This window comes from Amblyomma mixtum, chromosome 2, assembly GCF_055824585.1.
Source record: "Amblyomma mixtum isolate Tamu chromosome 2, ASM5582458v1, whole genome shotgun sequence".
NCBI classification, from domain to species: Eukaryota; Metazoa; Arthropoda; class Arachnida; order Ixodida; family Ixodidae; genus Amblyomma; species Amblyomma mixtum.
The window spans coordinates 169,408,661-169,420,525 of NC_143013.1; the positions used below are offsets into that span (position 1 = coordinate 169,408,661).

Consider the following 11,865-nt stretch of genomic DNA (forward strand, 5'->3'; position numbering starts at 1 on the left):
CAGAACCAGAAAGGCGTGAACCCGAACCCGAACCGAACCCGAAAAAATTCCAGTTCGACACCCTGGCACGAAGCTTGTCGTCATCGTGTTCAATATCAGAGGGGCAACCGTGTAATAGCGGACGGACGTGAAAAGGAGTAGTCGAAACTTATCGAAGTGAGGCAAGGGCGTCCGCAGAATTTTTGCTGGGGGGGGGGGGGGGGGCACTGCTGGCCGGGGATGCGGGAGGCGGTAGGTTAGAACCAAAGCACTATTTATTGTCTAAACTACACACATTAAACAAAAATTAGAAACAGCAAATTAGTGCTAGGCTTGAAGAACATGCGTTGAATTTTATTATTGAACAAATGATTAACCTAATAAGCAAAATGCGAAAAGTTACTATCACCAAAGCGTGCTAATCAAGCTGTGTAGTTTTTTGCTAGTGCATGAAATACATCCGAAATCCCCCCCCCCCCCCCCCCCCCCCCCCCCCCCCCCCCCTTGACGACGCCAATGAAATAAGGTCTACTCGAACGACCAAATGTGTGCAGCAGCACAGTTTATATGGCAAAAACTTTTCTGGGTAACAAAAATAAAGGCCCAGGTGTGTCGGGTTTCGAAATGCGTCACTCCGGGAACTAGTTCGCACTCTGTGGCGTCATCTTCACTTTTGATTTAAGTTCATTTTCAGTTTTCCGGGTAAGGTGTGAACATGGAGCGGATTGCATGAGAGGTGTAGCAGATTCTAGGACGGGCCATAGATGGGGGTAGCCGTACTCGGGTATACTACACGCCACTTCTCTGCTGGAGGGACGGCAGACTTCTCCCGCTTGGTCTCGTTGGTTGTTTCGCTACTTCGGAATACTCCGCCATCAGCCGCTTCTTCTCTGTCTGGAGATAGCGTCAGGCGTACCTCGCCGGTTTTTGCGTTAAGCTGCCCTGTCTTTCTCGTTCTTCGTAGCGTGCTCAGCGTTCGTCCTTGCCTTCGGCCCTGAGGCCATGGGATCGATAGCTTTTCTGCGAACTAAGTTACGCTTTTGGCCGCTAGCGGCATGCCAACTGAAGTGAAAATGAAACCAAAATACTGTTCACTTAGAAAAAAAAAACACACTAGCCCTTGCGTTCGTTCAGAGAACAAACGGCTGCATTCGATCTAAGAAAGCCATATTGGCGTCTGCTGACGTTCGACGTCAGGATATAATTATGTGTGTGGGGCAGCGTTACACCACTCGGTCTCGGCGCATCGGATGCTTTCAAAAAGAATAACGTACTGTGTACAACGCGAACTAGAGTAAGTTTGTGCACTGAAAAGGCCAATATTTTGCGCTTTCTTTTTTTTTTATTTTAATCTTGTGCCCGCAACCAATGGTAAGATGAGTTCTTATCAGTTTTTCAAGAGCCGTAAAAACCAATTGCAGTAGTTCGGTTCATAAAGAGTCTTGGACTTTTTTTTTGCGAAAACATCTTTTAATTGTGGCTGTTTCGAAAAACTGCCCTTCTTTACAATTTAAAGGTGAGGTTTCAGCGCGTGTTCAACTTACGTCATCTTACATTAGTTTCCTTTCGGGAGACCGTACTTTCCGGGCAAAACGGCGCTTTATTTCGACGTCTCTTTTTCTGGTGCATCTTGCACTTAGCTGAACTTCACGCCAGGCACGCGCATGCCACTGAGCAAAGCCGAAGAAGAAGAGCACGGAGCAGCACCCGCCGTTGTGCCGCGAGCCCGCTCACCAGCGCCAGTGCAGAACGACCGCCGACCGTGGAATTTCGAAACCGAGGACAACGAACAGCAACGGCATCCGGCGTCCTCGGGGCTCAGCAGCTTCCACTGCTTCGTCAGCCCTACTCCATCGGCCATGTCGGTGAGCGGACCTAATCGGTGGTGCCAGCTAGGCCAGCCACTGCCCGTCGCAACAGGGTCCATTTGCAGTCAGGGACACCGCACCCATGACGCCGATGACATGGTCTTCGGACGTCTGTAGCAGCGCTAGAGAAAGGTTGCAACTGGGAGAACGAATACGAAAGTCGGGCCGGTTCTATGACCTTCACTTACATGCCCGGAGCGGAGCACACCGCCCTAGTGCCCCTGCTACTGGCGGTCACTAGCAGATCACAAGGTCCCGAGATCCAAACCCTTCCGCTGCGACCGCGTTCGGTGGAAGCGAAATGCAGACCGCCGTATGCTGTGCGATGCCAGTGCATGTTCGACAAACCCAGATGGTCGTAATTAGGATCCGTCCGCAAGTCTCTCATGTCCCATGAGCAGCTATCAGACAAACCCTGTATACCATACCATACCATACCATACCATACCATACCATACCATACCATGCCATACCATACCATACCATACCATACCATACCATACCATACCATACCATACCATACCATACCATACCATACCATACCATACCATACCATACCATACGATGCCACACCATATAAACATAGCAGTAAGACAGCCCATAATAAGCTCCTTGCAACAAGGCTGTCCGTGTAAATGAGTGAGCCGAATGCAAAAACAATTTCTTGCTCCTCTCGGCAGCCCCGTTTTCTGAGTGCAGGCATGTGTAACGTGGGCCAGGACAGAAATCACGAAAGGCTACCTGCGCAACTGTCAGGTAGCTGCAATTGAAAAAAAAGAATACAAAAACAACCTTGCAATTCTTGTGCTCCACCAGGAGCGAGGGAAAGATGGCTCTAGCTGCGCGCTCTTGTTGTAGTGCCCATTTTTTGCACGACCGTGCGACCCGCCTTGTTGGCATGGCCCTACAGCTCCATCTTTCTGCGTACGGCTACGCAGAATTCTGTAGTATACGAGCAATCATCAGCCCTCCTAAACAATACTACCGGACAGCAGGACAGCGCTGGATTTCCATGTTACGACGCATTACGGTGGTGACGCTGCGTTGCTTAGCCCTGTCGCTGTAACACGAGGAACCAGGGAATGCGTTAGCAAATATTTCGCGTAATCTGAGTACAGAATAGTTTCACTGCCGAGTATGTTTCAGATTCTGTATTGGATTGAGCTAGAACCGTACAGAAAATTTAGGATAACCAGCGCGCATGCATTCTCTGATTTCGCGCAGACACTAGGCACATCGCGAACCCGCGTTGACTCGCCAGATTTAGAGACGACCAACAATGCCAAGGAAGGCATTGTGTGCACAGTCATCGTAGTCACGCTCGCGGGCGTTTTGACGGCGCTCGGCCTGTACCTGTCCTTCTGGCCCAGTAACAAGGACGGAAGCGACTCCGCCTCGACGGCTGATGCCAAGGATGAGCGGCTGTGCCAGGGAAGCCAGTGCACTAGCGCCGTCGAGACGCTCAAGGCCATCATGAAGGTGGACGAAGACCCGTGCCACGACTTCTACCGATTCGTGTGCGGCAACTACCAGCACCCGTCGGGTCAGATGCTTGTGCAGATGGAGGATGCGATGTACGAGTCTCTGGCCAGCGTGCTCAAGGGGGCCACGATTCCGTCCAGCGGTCAGAGCGCCGCCCAGAAGGCGGCCGCGCTGTACGACGCCTGCTCGCGCGTTCGCACTGGCGACGTGGACGACAGCGCCGCGCTAACGCAGTTCATGAAGGACGCGGGCCTCACGGCGACCAGTTACAGCAGCGCCAATGCCGCGGAAAAGATGGTCATGCTATTCTTCCACTACAACCTGGCTAGCCTCCTGGAGCTGTCCCTGGTGGAGGCCCGGCTCCAACGGGGCAAGCGCGTCCTCAGGCTGGCCCTGAGCCCCGCCAACCTCATCTGGTTCGGCAAGCGGGGCGAGGCCGCGTCCGGCTTCTACTCGCGCCACCTCGGCCCGTTCGGACTGTCTCCGATGAGCCCCGAAGCCACCAACACGGCCAAGAGCATAATCGACGCCGAGAACGTGGCGATGGAGGAGCTCCTGGTCCAGTCGAACCAGGGAGACCAGAACGGCGAATTGATTCACTCAGCGCGAGATCTCAACCACCTGGCGCCTTGCACATCCCAGGACACGTGGGAGAATCTCATATCGAAATACTCTGGCAATGTGTACGGAGCTGAAGACGAAGTGCTGGTAAGTGCTATGTGCTTGAAGGGGACGGAGCCCCCGTCCGGCGTCATGCAGGCGTTTTTGACTCAGGTACCTCGGCAGATATTAGCGTCAAATGGATTTTTTTGCGTATATACGGCAATTCTGCTGTAATAACTTAATGTTATTCTTAAAACTAAACAAACAGAAAATGCAGACACCATTGGATCGTGTGAAAGCATATACAAAGATATGCGTATGACTCTGCGCTTCTGCCCAGCACCATGTCTCTTGCATAGGAGACGATTGATAGTAAAACAGCATGCACAGGCTTGGTCGGCGCCAATCTAACGCACGGTGAACACTTTTCACGCGTATCGTCAAGTACGCTTCAGAGCAAATATTAGCCGCCACTACGTAAGCAGGATTTTAAAAATTTAATTTGTTTGTTTTACACTTGGCCGCTGAAAATATAGGTTGTGAGAGCTGTAGCTGTGCTTTTAGGGCGGCATTGGCGACTGCCGAGGCCCCCTTTTTTTTTGCAGCGATAGCCGTACAGGGCACGTTCGACGAAATAGCAGCGTCGTCATCGTTGCCGGTGCCGATGACCGCGAACGCCTCCCCGCCTCCCCGCCACCCGCACAGACAGACATGACAGCCTTCTCCATGACCGGTTACTGCACCTAGCTACTCCAATGCTTTCCGCAAAAGGAATTCTCATGAACAGCTTTCGTGTGCGATAATGGGCGAGTTTAGTAACACAGGCTGAGGGGCTGGTTGGTTATGCATTTTCTTTTCTTCAAATTTAAGCAGCGCTAACTTTTAAGACGAATACACAGAGGACATGACAGGACGGGCGCTGACTCCAACTATGTTTATTGAACACGATTTTCGTAAACATATAAGAAAAGACAACCGTGAGCGCAGGCGCATCTAGGACTGACCACAGAAGGAAAGGCCAAGAAAACGGGACAGGGGAAAGAGTAAAGGGAGGTCTTGCAAGGACCTATACGATCAGAACTGTGAGCCACGGCTTGACAAGATCAAAATTCTGACCAGGAGCAAAGATACGAGGGTCGTTCAATAAAGATTTCCCCTGACCCACTTCCTTTGGACGGAGAGCAACGAAACTTCGCAGATTTATTAGACCTTCTCTACATAGGTGCCACCCAGGGACACACACTTCTCTCGTCTTTTTATGCAGCTGTAAACACCTCTCTTGTAGAAGTCGACAGGTTGCTCCAAAAGCCATATTGTGACTTCAGAAATCAGAGCCTCATCATCTGGAAAACGCTTGCCCTTCAAATATGACTTCATTGTTGGAAAGAGGTGGAAGTACGATGGTGCGAGGTCGGGTGAATAAGGCGGATGCGGTAGAACTTGAAAGCCGCAGCAGCGTGCTTCCATCTGGGCAACATGCGAGTTCTGAACTGGGGCGTTGTCTTGCTGAAGGCGGACACCTTTGGTGAGCTTGCCACGCCTCTTGGTTTTGATGACCTCCCGCAATTTCCGCAGCAGTTAAGCATAGTATGCCCCAGTAACCTGGCGCCCTTTACTAGGAAATCCATCAAGACTACTCCGTGCTTGTCCCAAAAGACTGTGAGCATGACCTTGCCCGCCTAGGGCTGGGCGCGTGTTTTCTTTGGAGGCGGTGAGTCCAAGTGCTTCGATTGCACCGACTGGACATTAGTCTCCGGATCATAGTAATGGACTCAGCTTTCATACTGTGCAATCAGTCTGTTGAAAAAGTGCTCCTGGTTTCCATGGCACATGGTGAAAAGAGGCTGGGAGCATTTGACTCGTTCCTGCTTTCGGAAAGGTATGAGCAGCCGGGGAACTCAGCGAGCGGATACCTTACGCACGTGAAGATCGTTCTGAATGATTTTTTTCCACGGATCCCACACTAATCTTGATATTTTGGGCTAGGTCTCGAACGGTTACGCGGCGATTTTCTAAAATGGCGGCCTCTACTTGCTGGATGGTGTGTTCATCGATAAAGGAGTGAGGTCGCCCTGCAATCGGAGCCGTTTCCACCAAAGCCCGACCACATTTGAATTGACGATGCCAGTTCTTCACTACACCATATGATGGGGAATCCTCCCCATAAACCTGTTTTGCCTCATCGAACGTCTCCCTTGGAGTGCGGCCTTTCAAGTACAGGAACTTGATGACTGCTCTGTATTGCACTGCATCCATTATCACACCTCACACCACTTCAGCACCTGTGAAAAGAAGACCGTTATTAGTTTAGAGTTGCACATTGGCACGTGACCTATAGGGACTTAAGTCATTACACTAGTTTCAGCATCCTGCAATAAGTTGAAGTGAGTCAGGGAAAATCTTTATTGAACGCCCCTCGTAGATTAGCTCGGGAATTATCCGAAGCATTTTTTTCAAGGCAAGAGGCGACATGAGTCAGCGCCACCTCTGTTTCCCTGCATGCTAGCGAATTCAGATTGCCTGAAAATAAGGGAAGAAATGTGTTCTGCTCACCTTAATCTACCTTTGCTGTCTTCATTGAGAAGGAAAAAAGCGACCTCCCTTTACTCTTCTCGCCGTCCCGTTTTCTTGGCCTTTCCTTCTGTGGTCAGTCGAAGATGCGCATGCGCTCACGGTCGTCTTTTCGTATATGTTCTACGAAAACGTGTTCAATAAACATAGTTGGAGTCCGCGCCCGTCCTGTCATGTCCTCTGTGTATTCGTCTTAAAAGTTAGCGCTGCTTAAATTTGAAGAAAAGAAAATGGGCGAGTTTAACAGCATAATCTCAACGTAAGGCCCCAACTCAAAGTTAGCAAACACTCCGATCGAATGACACAAGCATACCGCACAGCTAAGTTGTCGGTGAAAATCGTATTACCAAACGGGTAAACGTTCGGTGATTTTTTCTTTTTTTTTATAGGCAGGGTTCGAGGGAGCGTAAAACGGAGGCTCAGTGTATGCCCTGGCAGTTTTGTAGCTCTGCCCAGTGCTTAGGGACATGTTTGACTCCCAGTCAGAGAGACAGCCAACCATTTTCATAGCTTCCGTCGCGTCTGTGTGTAGTTGCACGCTTGCTGTGTTCCCATCACGTTTTTGTTTTTATGTGCTCAGTTAGCTATGTGAGGCTGACTCGTGGCGATCAGCCTCGCATTCGTTCTGTTCGCGCGGGTGATGATCGGCCGCTCGCTGACGTCGTCCCGATGCGGCGCAGGTGAAGCAGCCCGACGTGACCCGCTTCGCGCGTCTTTGCAAAAGGCTGGGCAAGGAGCGGCTCAGCCTGCTGACCGCCTGGGAGGTGCTTCGCACTCTCGTGCCCCTCTCCTCACCCAACATGGCTGTCCAATACAGCGCCGAATCTTCGAGAGACATGTGCCTGCGTGCCGTGGCGCGAGCGATGGAGGTGCCTCTCCTCTCCTGGTACCTCTTCACGGAGGTGCCCCAGGGCACCGTGGACGCTGCCACGAGCATGGCGGACCACATCCGGCGCTCGGTCCTCGACGAAATCGACTCTTCGACATGGCTGGACGAGGAGACCAGGAAGACTGCGATCAACAAGGTGCACTCGATGCGCATGCACGTCGGCTACCCTTCGTACTTCGGCTCCGGCAAGGAGATCGACAGCGTCTACGCCTCCTACCCGGAGGTCCAGGGCAGCTTCGTGAAGCCCTGGCAGGAGGCCATGAAGCTGACTGTTCAGTGGATGACGAAAAACCACAGCAGCTTCTGGTGAGCGGCGAATCCTTGCCGAGCGGCAGAGCGAAAGAAACTTCAAGAAGCAAAGGCACCTCTGTCCATCTTTTTTCATGTGATTTGCACCCTCTGGGAAGCGGCGAAAATTGGTCCCTTACTGGTTGAACGCAAGCGGTCGTGCGAAACGCGGGCGCGATGTGGAGCCAGCTGCGCCTGCTAAGTGGCAGGCGTGTGCGTGAAAGCTGCCGCCATCTGTCGCATGCGCCTGTGACTAACATGAACTGCACACTCGCACTATGAGCACACGATTTCATTTTCCACCGGTGGAGCAGCGGGAACAGGCGGCCTTGTTAAAAAGGCGGATTCGGCACAGCTAAGTTGCTCTGTGTCGACAGATTACCGCATGCTAAGGAACAAGAGGCTACTTGCCATTTTTGTGAGGCAGAAAAGAATACTTTAAGGAAACAGAACTTTAAGGAAACAGAAATGTCTCCACTACCGACGACCATTTCGGCGAGCAAACTTCGGTGATGTAAAGAAATGCCCGGTTCCTTCATGCTGTAACTGACTTAAAAACGACGATCACAGTCTTTTATTGTCTTGCCTTCAATGGGTTTAATCGAGAGGCGAGTAAAAAAAGTTCAATTTTGACATCCAGGTTTCTCAACCATTAACGCGTATTTTGATGCGTATTTTGAGGTGTTGTCGCTGGTATTTATAGTCATCCACGAATACCCACCCCTCTGTCTGGTTTACAGTTCCCTGTTAGTGCTTGAGGGGAGCTGTTATTTTAGTTCCTGTGCAGGTTCCCAGAAGTTCACGTTTGTATTCCCTGCACCACCGCTCGCGCCTGAATTGACTGTAAGGGATTACACTGCTGAAGAAGCATCCATGCACTGCGGAGAAACCAACTCCTCCACATCGCTTAGCATTAGGCTGCTGCGCTAGTCAGTTGGTACACCTATTCCTCTCGACGTCTTGCGCCGTTTAGTTTTGTCCAAGTGCACATGTAATTGAAAACTAGGTTTTGTTATCAAAAATGCGCAATTTTATGACAAGTTTTCTCTAACTGTTCAAAAAAAGCGCTTGTGACTTGTGGCGTTCACAACCGATAGCACCACATATACAGATGACGAGCATTCAGTTCGTAACTCATTGAGATAGGTCTTGGTCCAGCGTACGCATTACTGCAAAGGTGTGTAACTCGCTGCAATAGTATTCTGAATATAATAAAGCAAGTTTGGCAGCCAAAACCAACCGGATTGAGCCTACACCCTTTCTAACCGCTGCACTGCCTCCTGCAAGCACGAGTTGCGGCTTTCCCTCGTAACTTGGATGCTTGGGAGAGCAACCAGGCGGACCGATAGGAAACTGTGGGAACGTATTTCAGCAAGGCGGAAGTGAAGCTCGGGAAATACCCTCGCTATGCGAACTGCACGCCAGAAAGTGTGCCGGCTGTCACGCGCTTTCGCAAGGAGTACTGGGAGTATTTGGCCGCCGTTGCAGCCAGTAGGAACGCTGGGCAGAGCAGCGTCGTCTGCTGCGTTGTCTGCGGCGCATGCGCAAGCGCGCTTGGACGGTGGCCAAGTAGGGAGAACGCAGGGGGGCGCCGGCTTCAAAAAATGTGACGTAACCGCCTCTCCTGAGTTCCTTCCTCCATGGTGAGCTTTCCGCTTCCTCTTTAACTGCAGGTACTCCGTGGGGAGCACCAACGCGATGTACCTGCACATGCGCAACCGAATCGTCATACCGGCCAGCGTGCTGCGCATGCCCATGTTCTCGACGGCGGCGCTCAAGGCGTTCACCTACGGAGGACTGGGCGGCGCCGTGGGCCACGAGCTGACGCACGCCGTCGACCCCATAGGCAGCCACTGGGACGCGAACGGACGCCAGCGTGACTGGTGGTCGGCCACTACCCGGGACATGTACAACGAGCGCCTCGGCTGCCTCCGCAAATCGCACGGAACGGAGCAGGTAGGGCACTTCACTGCGCTGAGAGCAATATCTAAAGTGCGTTGGGCGGGTCGACTGCTGGAAGTTCGTTCGCCCACATGTGTACGGTCTCGAATGCAAAGCGCTTCTGCGGTGAATGAAACGACGGTACCGTTCGCTGACGGACCTTAGCCGATATTGTTAGTACGTAAGCACTAATTCGATGGGTAGCAACGTCCAGCAGAATCGTCCGTTGGCGCGTTGTCTGTTAGCTGGCCTAGCGCGAGTGCTCCGTCCCACAGCACTGCCCGCTCGTGGTCGTTTTCTATGAAATCCGTCCTCTCTGGAATGTGGTAAAAATTCTGTTTAGTTTTTTTTTTGTACTTGCTCTTGCCTTGTCGGCTTTCGAATCCTTCGGTACGACGCCTATGGGCAGCAGTACCATACTACCGAAGCCTTTAAAGCGATGATCTATGTTTTTGTATTTTTCTTGGCATTTATTCCTGTTTTAGTTGCCTGTTTTCTCGCGTACACGCGTATTGCCGCGCCAGGGAGTAAGCGCGGTCCTTGCGAGTACGAAATAAGGATTGTTCTTTAAAATTGATGTGGATGCTGTATGAAGCAGTGAAAGATCATTTTCAGAGCAATCTTCTTATGAAGGAAGCGAGAGCAATGATGACGACAACAGGCAGTGGAACCATCAAAAGTCAACCTTCAGCACCTACTTTTAGATCAGAAAAAATATTAATGAATACCTGCGCTCTTGGTCGAAATCAAGTCGACTCGCGAGGTCCAGCACTGCTCGAAAATAATGGCAGTTAATGTATAAACAGCCGTTGCTGACGAATAGAACGGCCAGACTGCACACATAATTCTAATTTATAGACGCGACCTTTGCACCGACAGCGGATTAACTTTGCGGGCAGTGTAAGCAGCCACGTCTGAACATGTCCAACATTTTAGGACATAAATTTTGAAGATTGGAAAAATGTCAGATACTCTGATGGAAATGTTGAAGGTAATGGTTCATTATTATGATGTGTAGCAATGTCTTTCTATTCAATTGTTTCCGAAGATCGCATCGAAGATTTAAAAATGTCATATAAAACTAGTAGGGAACGTTTTTGACGGCACCTTAAACGTTAATAACAAAAAAAAGCAAAACTGCCGTCTGGGTATTTCCGGATATATTGATTGTTATAGTGAAATCTCAAATATGAAAACATTGCGTTCATCAGTGATTTCCCGCTCAAAGATGCTTTTGTCCAGAGCTGTTGGGTATTAAGGAGCTACGTCACCGATTTCCGCAGGTCGAAGCGGACGCCGAGAACATGGCCGATTTTGCGGGCCTGATGTCCTCCTACAACACGTACGTGAACCTCGGCGCAAAGGAGAGGCTGAAGGAGCTGGACTACGACTCCGAGCAGCTGTTTTTCATCTCGTCATGCGTGAAGTGGTGCGCCAGAGCCGGCGCGGGCCACGCGCGCAGTTACGCGCCCTGGTCGGATCGCTGCAACGTTCCGCTCAAGAACATGGAAGAGTTCGGCGAGGCCTTCGACTGTCCAGTTGGTTCACCGATGCGCCCTGTCGAGCGCTGCGTCTTCTGGTAGCGCGCCGCAGATGTGGCGCCCATTAAAGAAGTCCCCCATTAAAAACAGCGGTGGTGCGTCACACACATGTGCATATCTTAAGTAATGCTCGGAAAGAGCGCCGTAGCTTGCTGAGAATTAGCACGAGTAAAACGGTGCACTTGAGCCTTGAAATTGAAGACTCTTCTGAGAATCAACAACCACTCCCCGAGGATATGTAGCGACACACTACATATCGTAAAGTGTGTGAGTAAAAGCGTGAGATCTAAATTTAAGAGATTGACGGTCGTCCTCCTTTCCCTTGAATGAAATAATACAAGTTATTGAAGTGAAATGTTCTTCGCTGCGGCACCGCTCATAAGCGTGGTGTCTATGAGCTGAAATTTTCCCATTTTGTTTTCCTCAAGGCAAAATTTCGATTTCCGGCAGCGGGGTGTAGACTGAACTGGCGCGTGTTGTAGAGTGGGTATAGAATATGGAAGTTTAACCGTACCGCAGAGTTCAGTTGCGAAATGGAGAAAAGAGAACTGCACCGAATTAACGGCTCACAAAACAGTTTCGTAGACCACACCAACGTGACCGAGAGAACGCAAGCACAGGGGAAGGCATGCACTTATCTTGTCATAATATAGACTTATCGCTGTGCATAAATTTCAATGAACATGGACTGAATTCCAGAGCC

At 50.7% G+C, this 11,865-nt stretch overlaps 2 protein-coding genes across 2 annotated transcripts; both read left to right on the forward strand.

Annotated features, from left to right (window-relative positions):
* The first annotated feature begins 219 nt into the window (after nt 1-219).
* LOC149361535 (endothelin-converting enzyme 1-like) lies at nt 220-7,702 on the forward strand. The gene is made up of 4 exons (XM_089568108.1): nt 220-231; nt 1,620-1,844; nt 3,072-4,037; nt 7,184-7,702. Exons 1-4 carry the CDS (start codon nt 220-222, stop codon nt 7,700-7,702), a joined length of 1,722 nt encoding a protein of 573 aa, XP_089424234.1.
* A 1,597-nt stretch (nt 7,703-9,299) lies between these two features.
* Nucleotides 9,300-11,269, forward strand: LOC149361536 (neprilysin-1-like). The gene is made up of 2 exons (XM_089569523.1): nt 9,300-9,636; nt 10,905-11,269. Exons 1-2 carry the CDS (start codon nt 9,379-9,381, stop codon nt 11,202-11,204), a joined length of 558 nt encoding a protein of 185 aa, XP_089425649.1. The 5' UTR covers nt 9,300-9,378; the 3' UTR covers nt 11,205-11,269.
* Nucleotides 11,270-11,865: the final 596 nt, after the last annotated feature.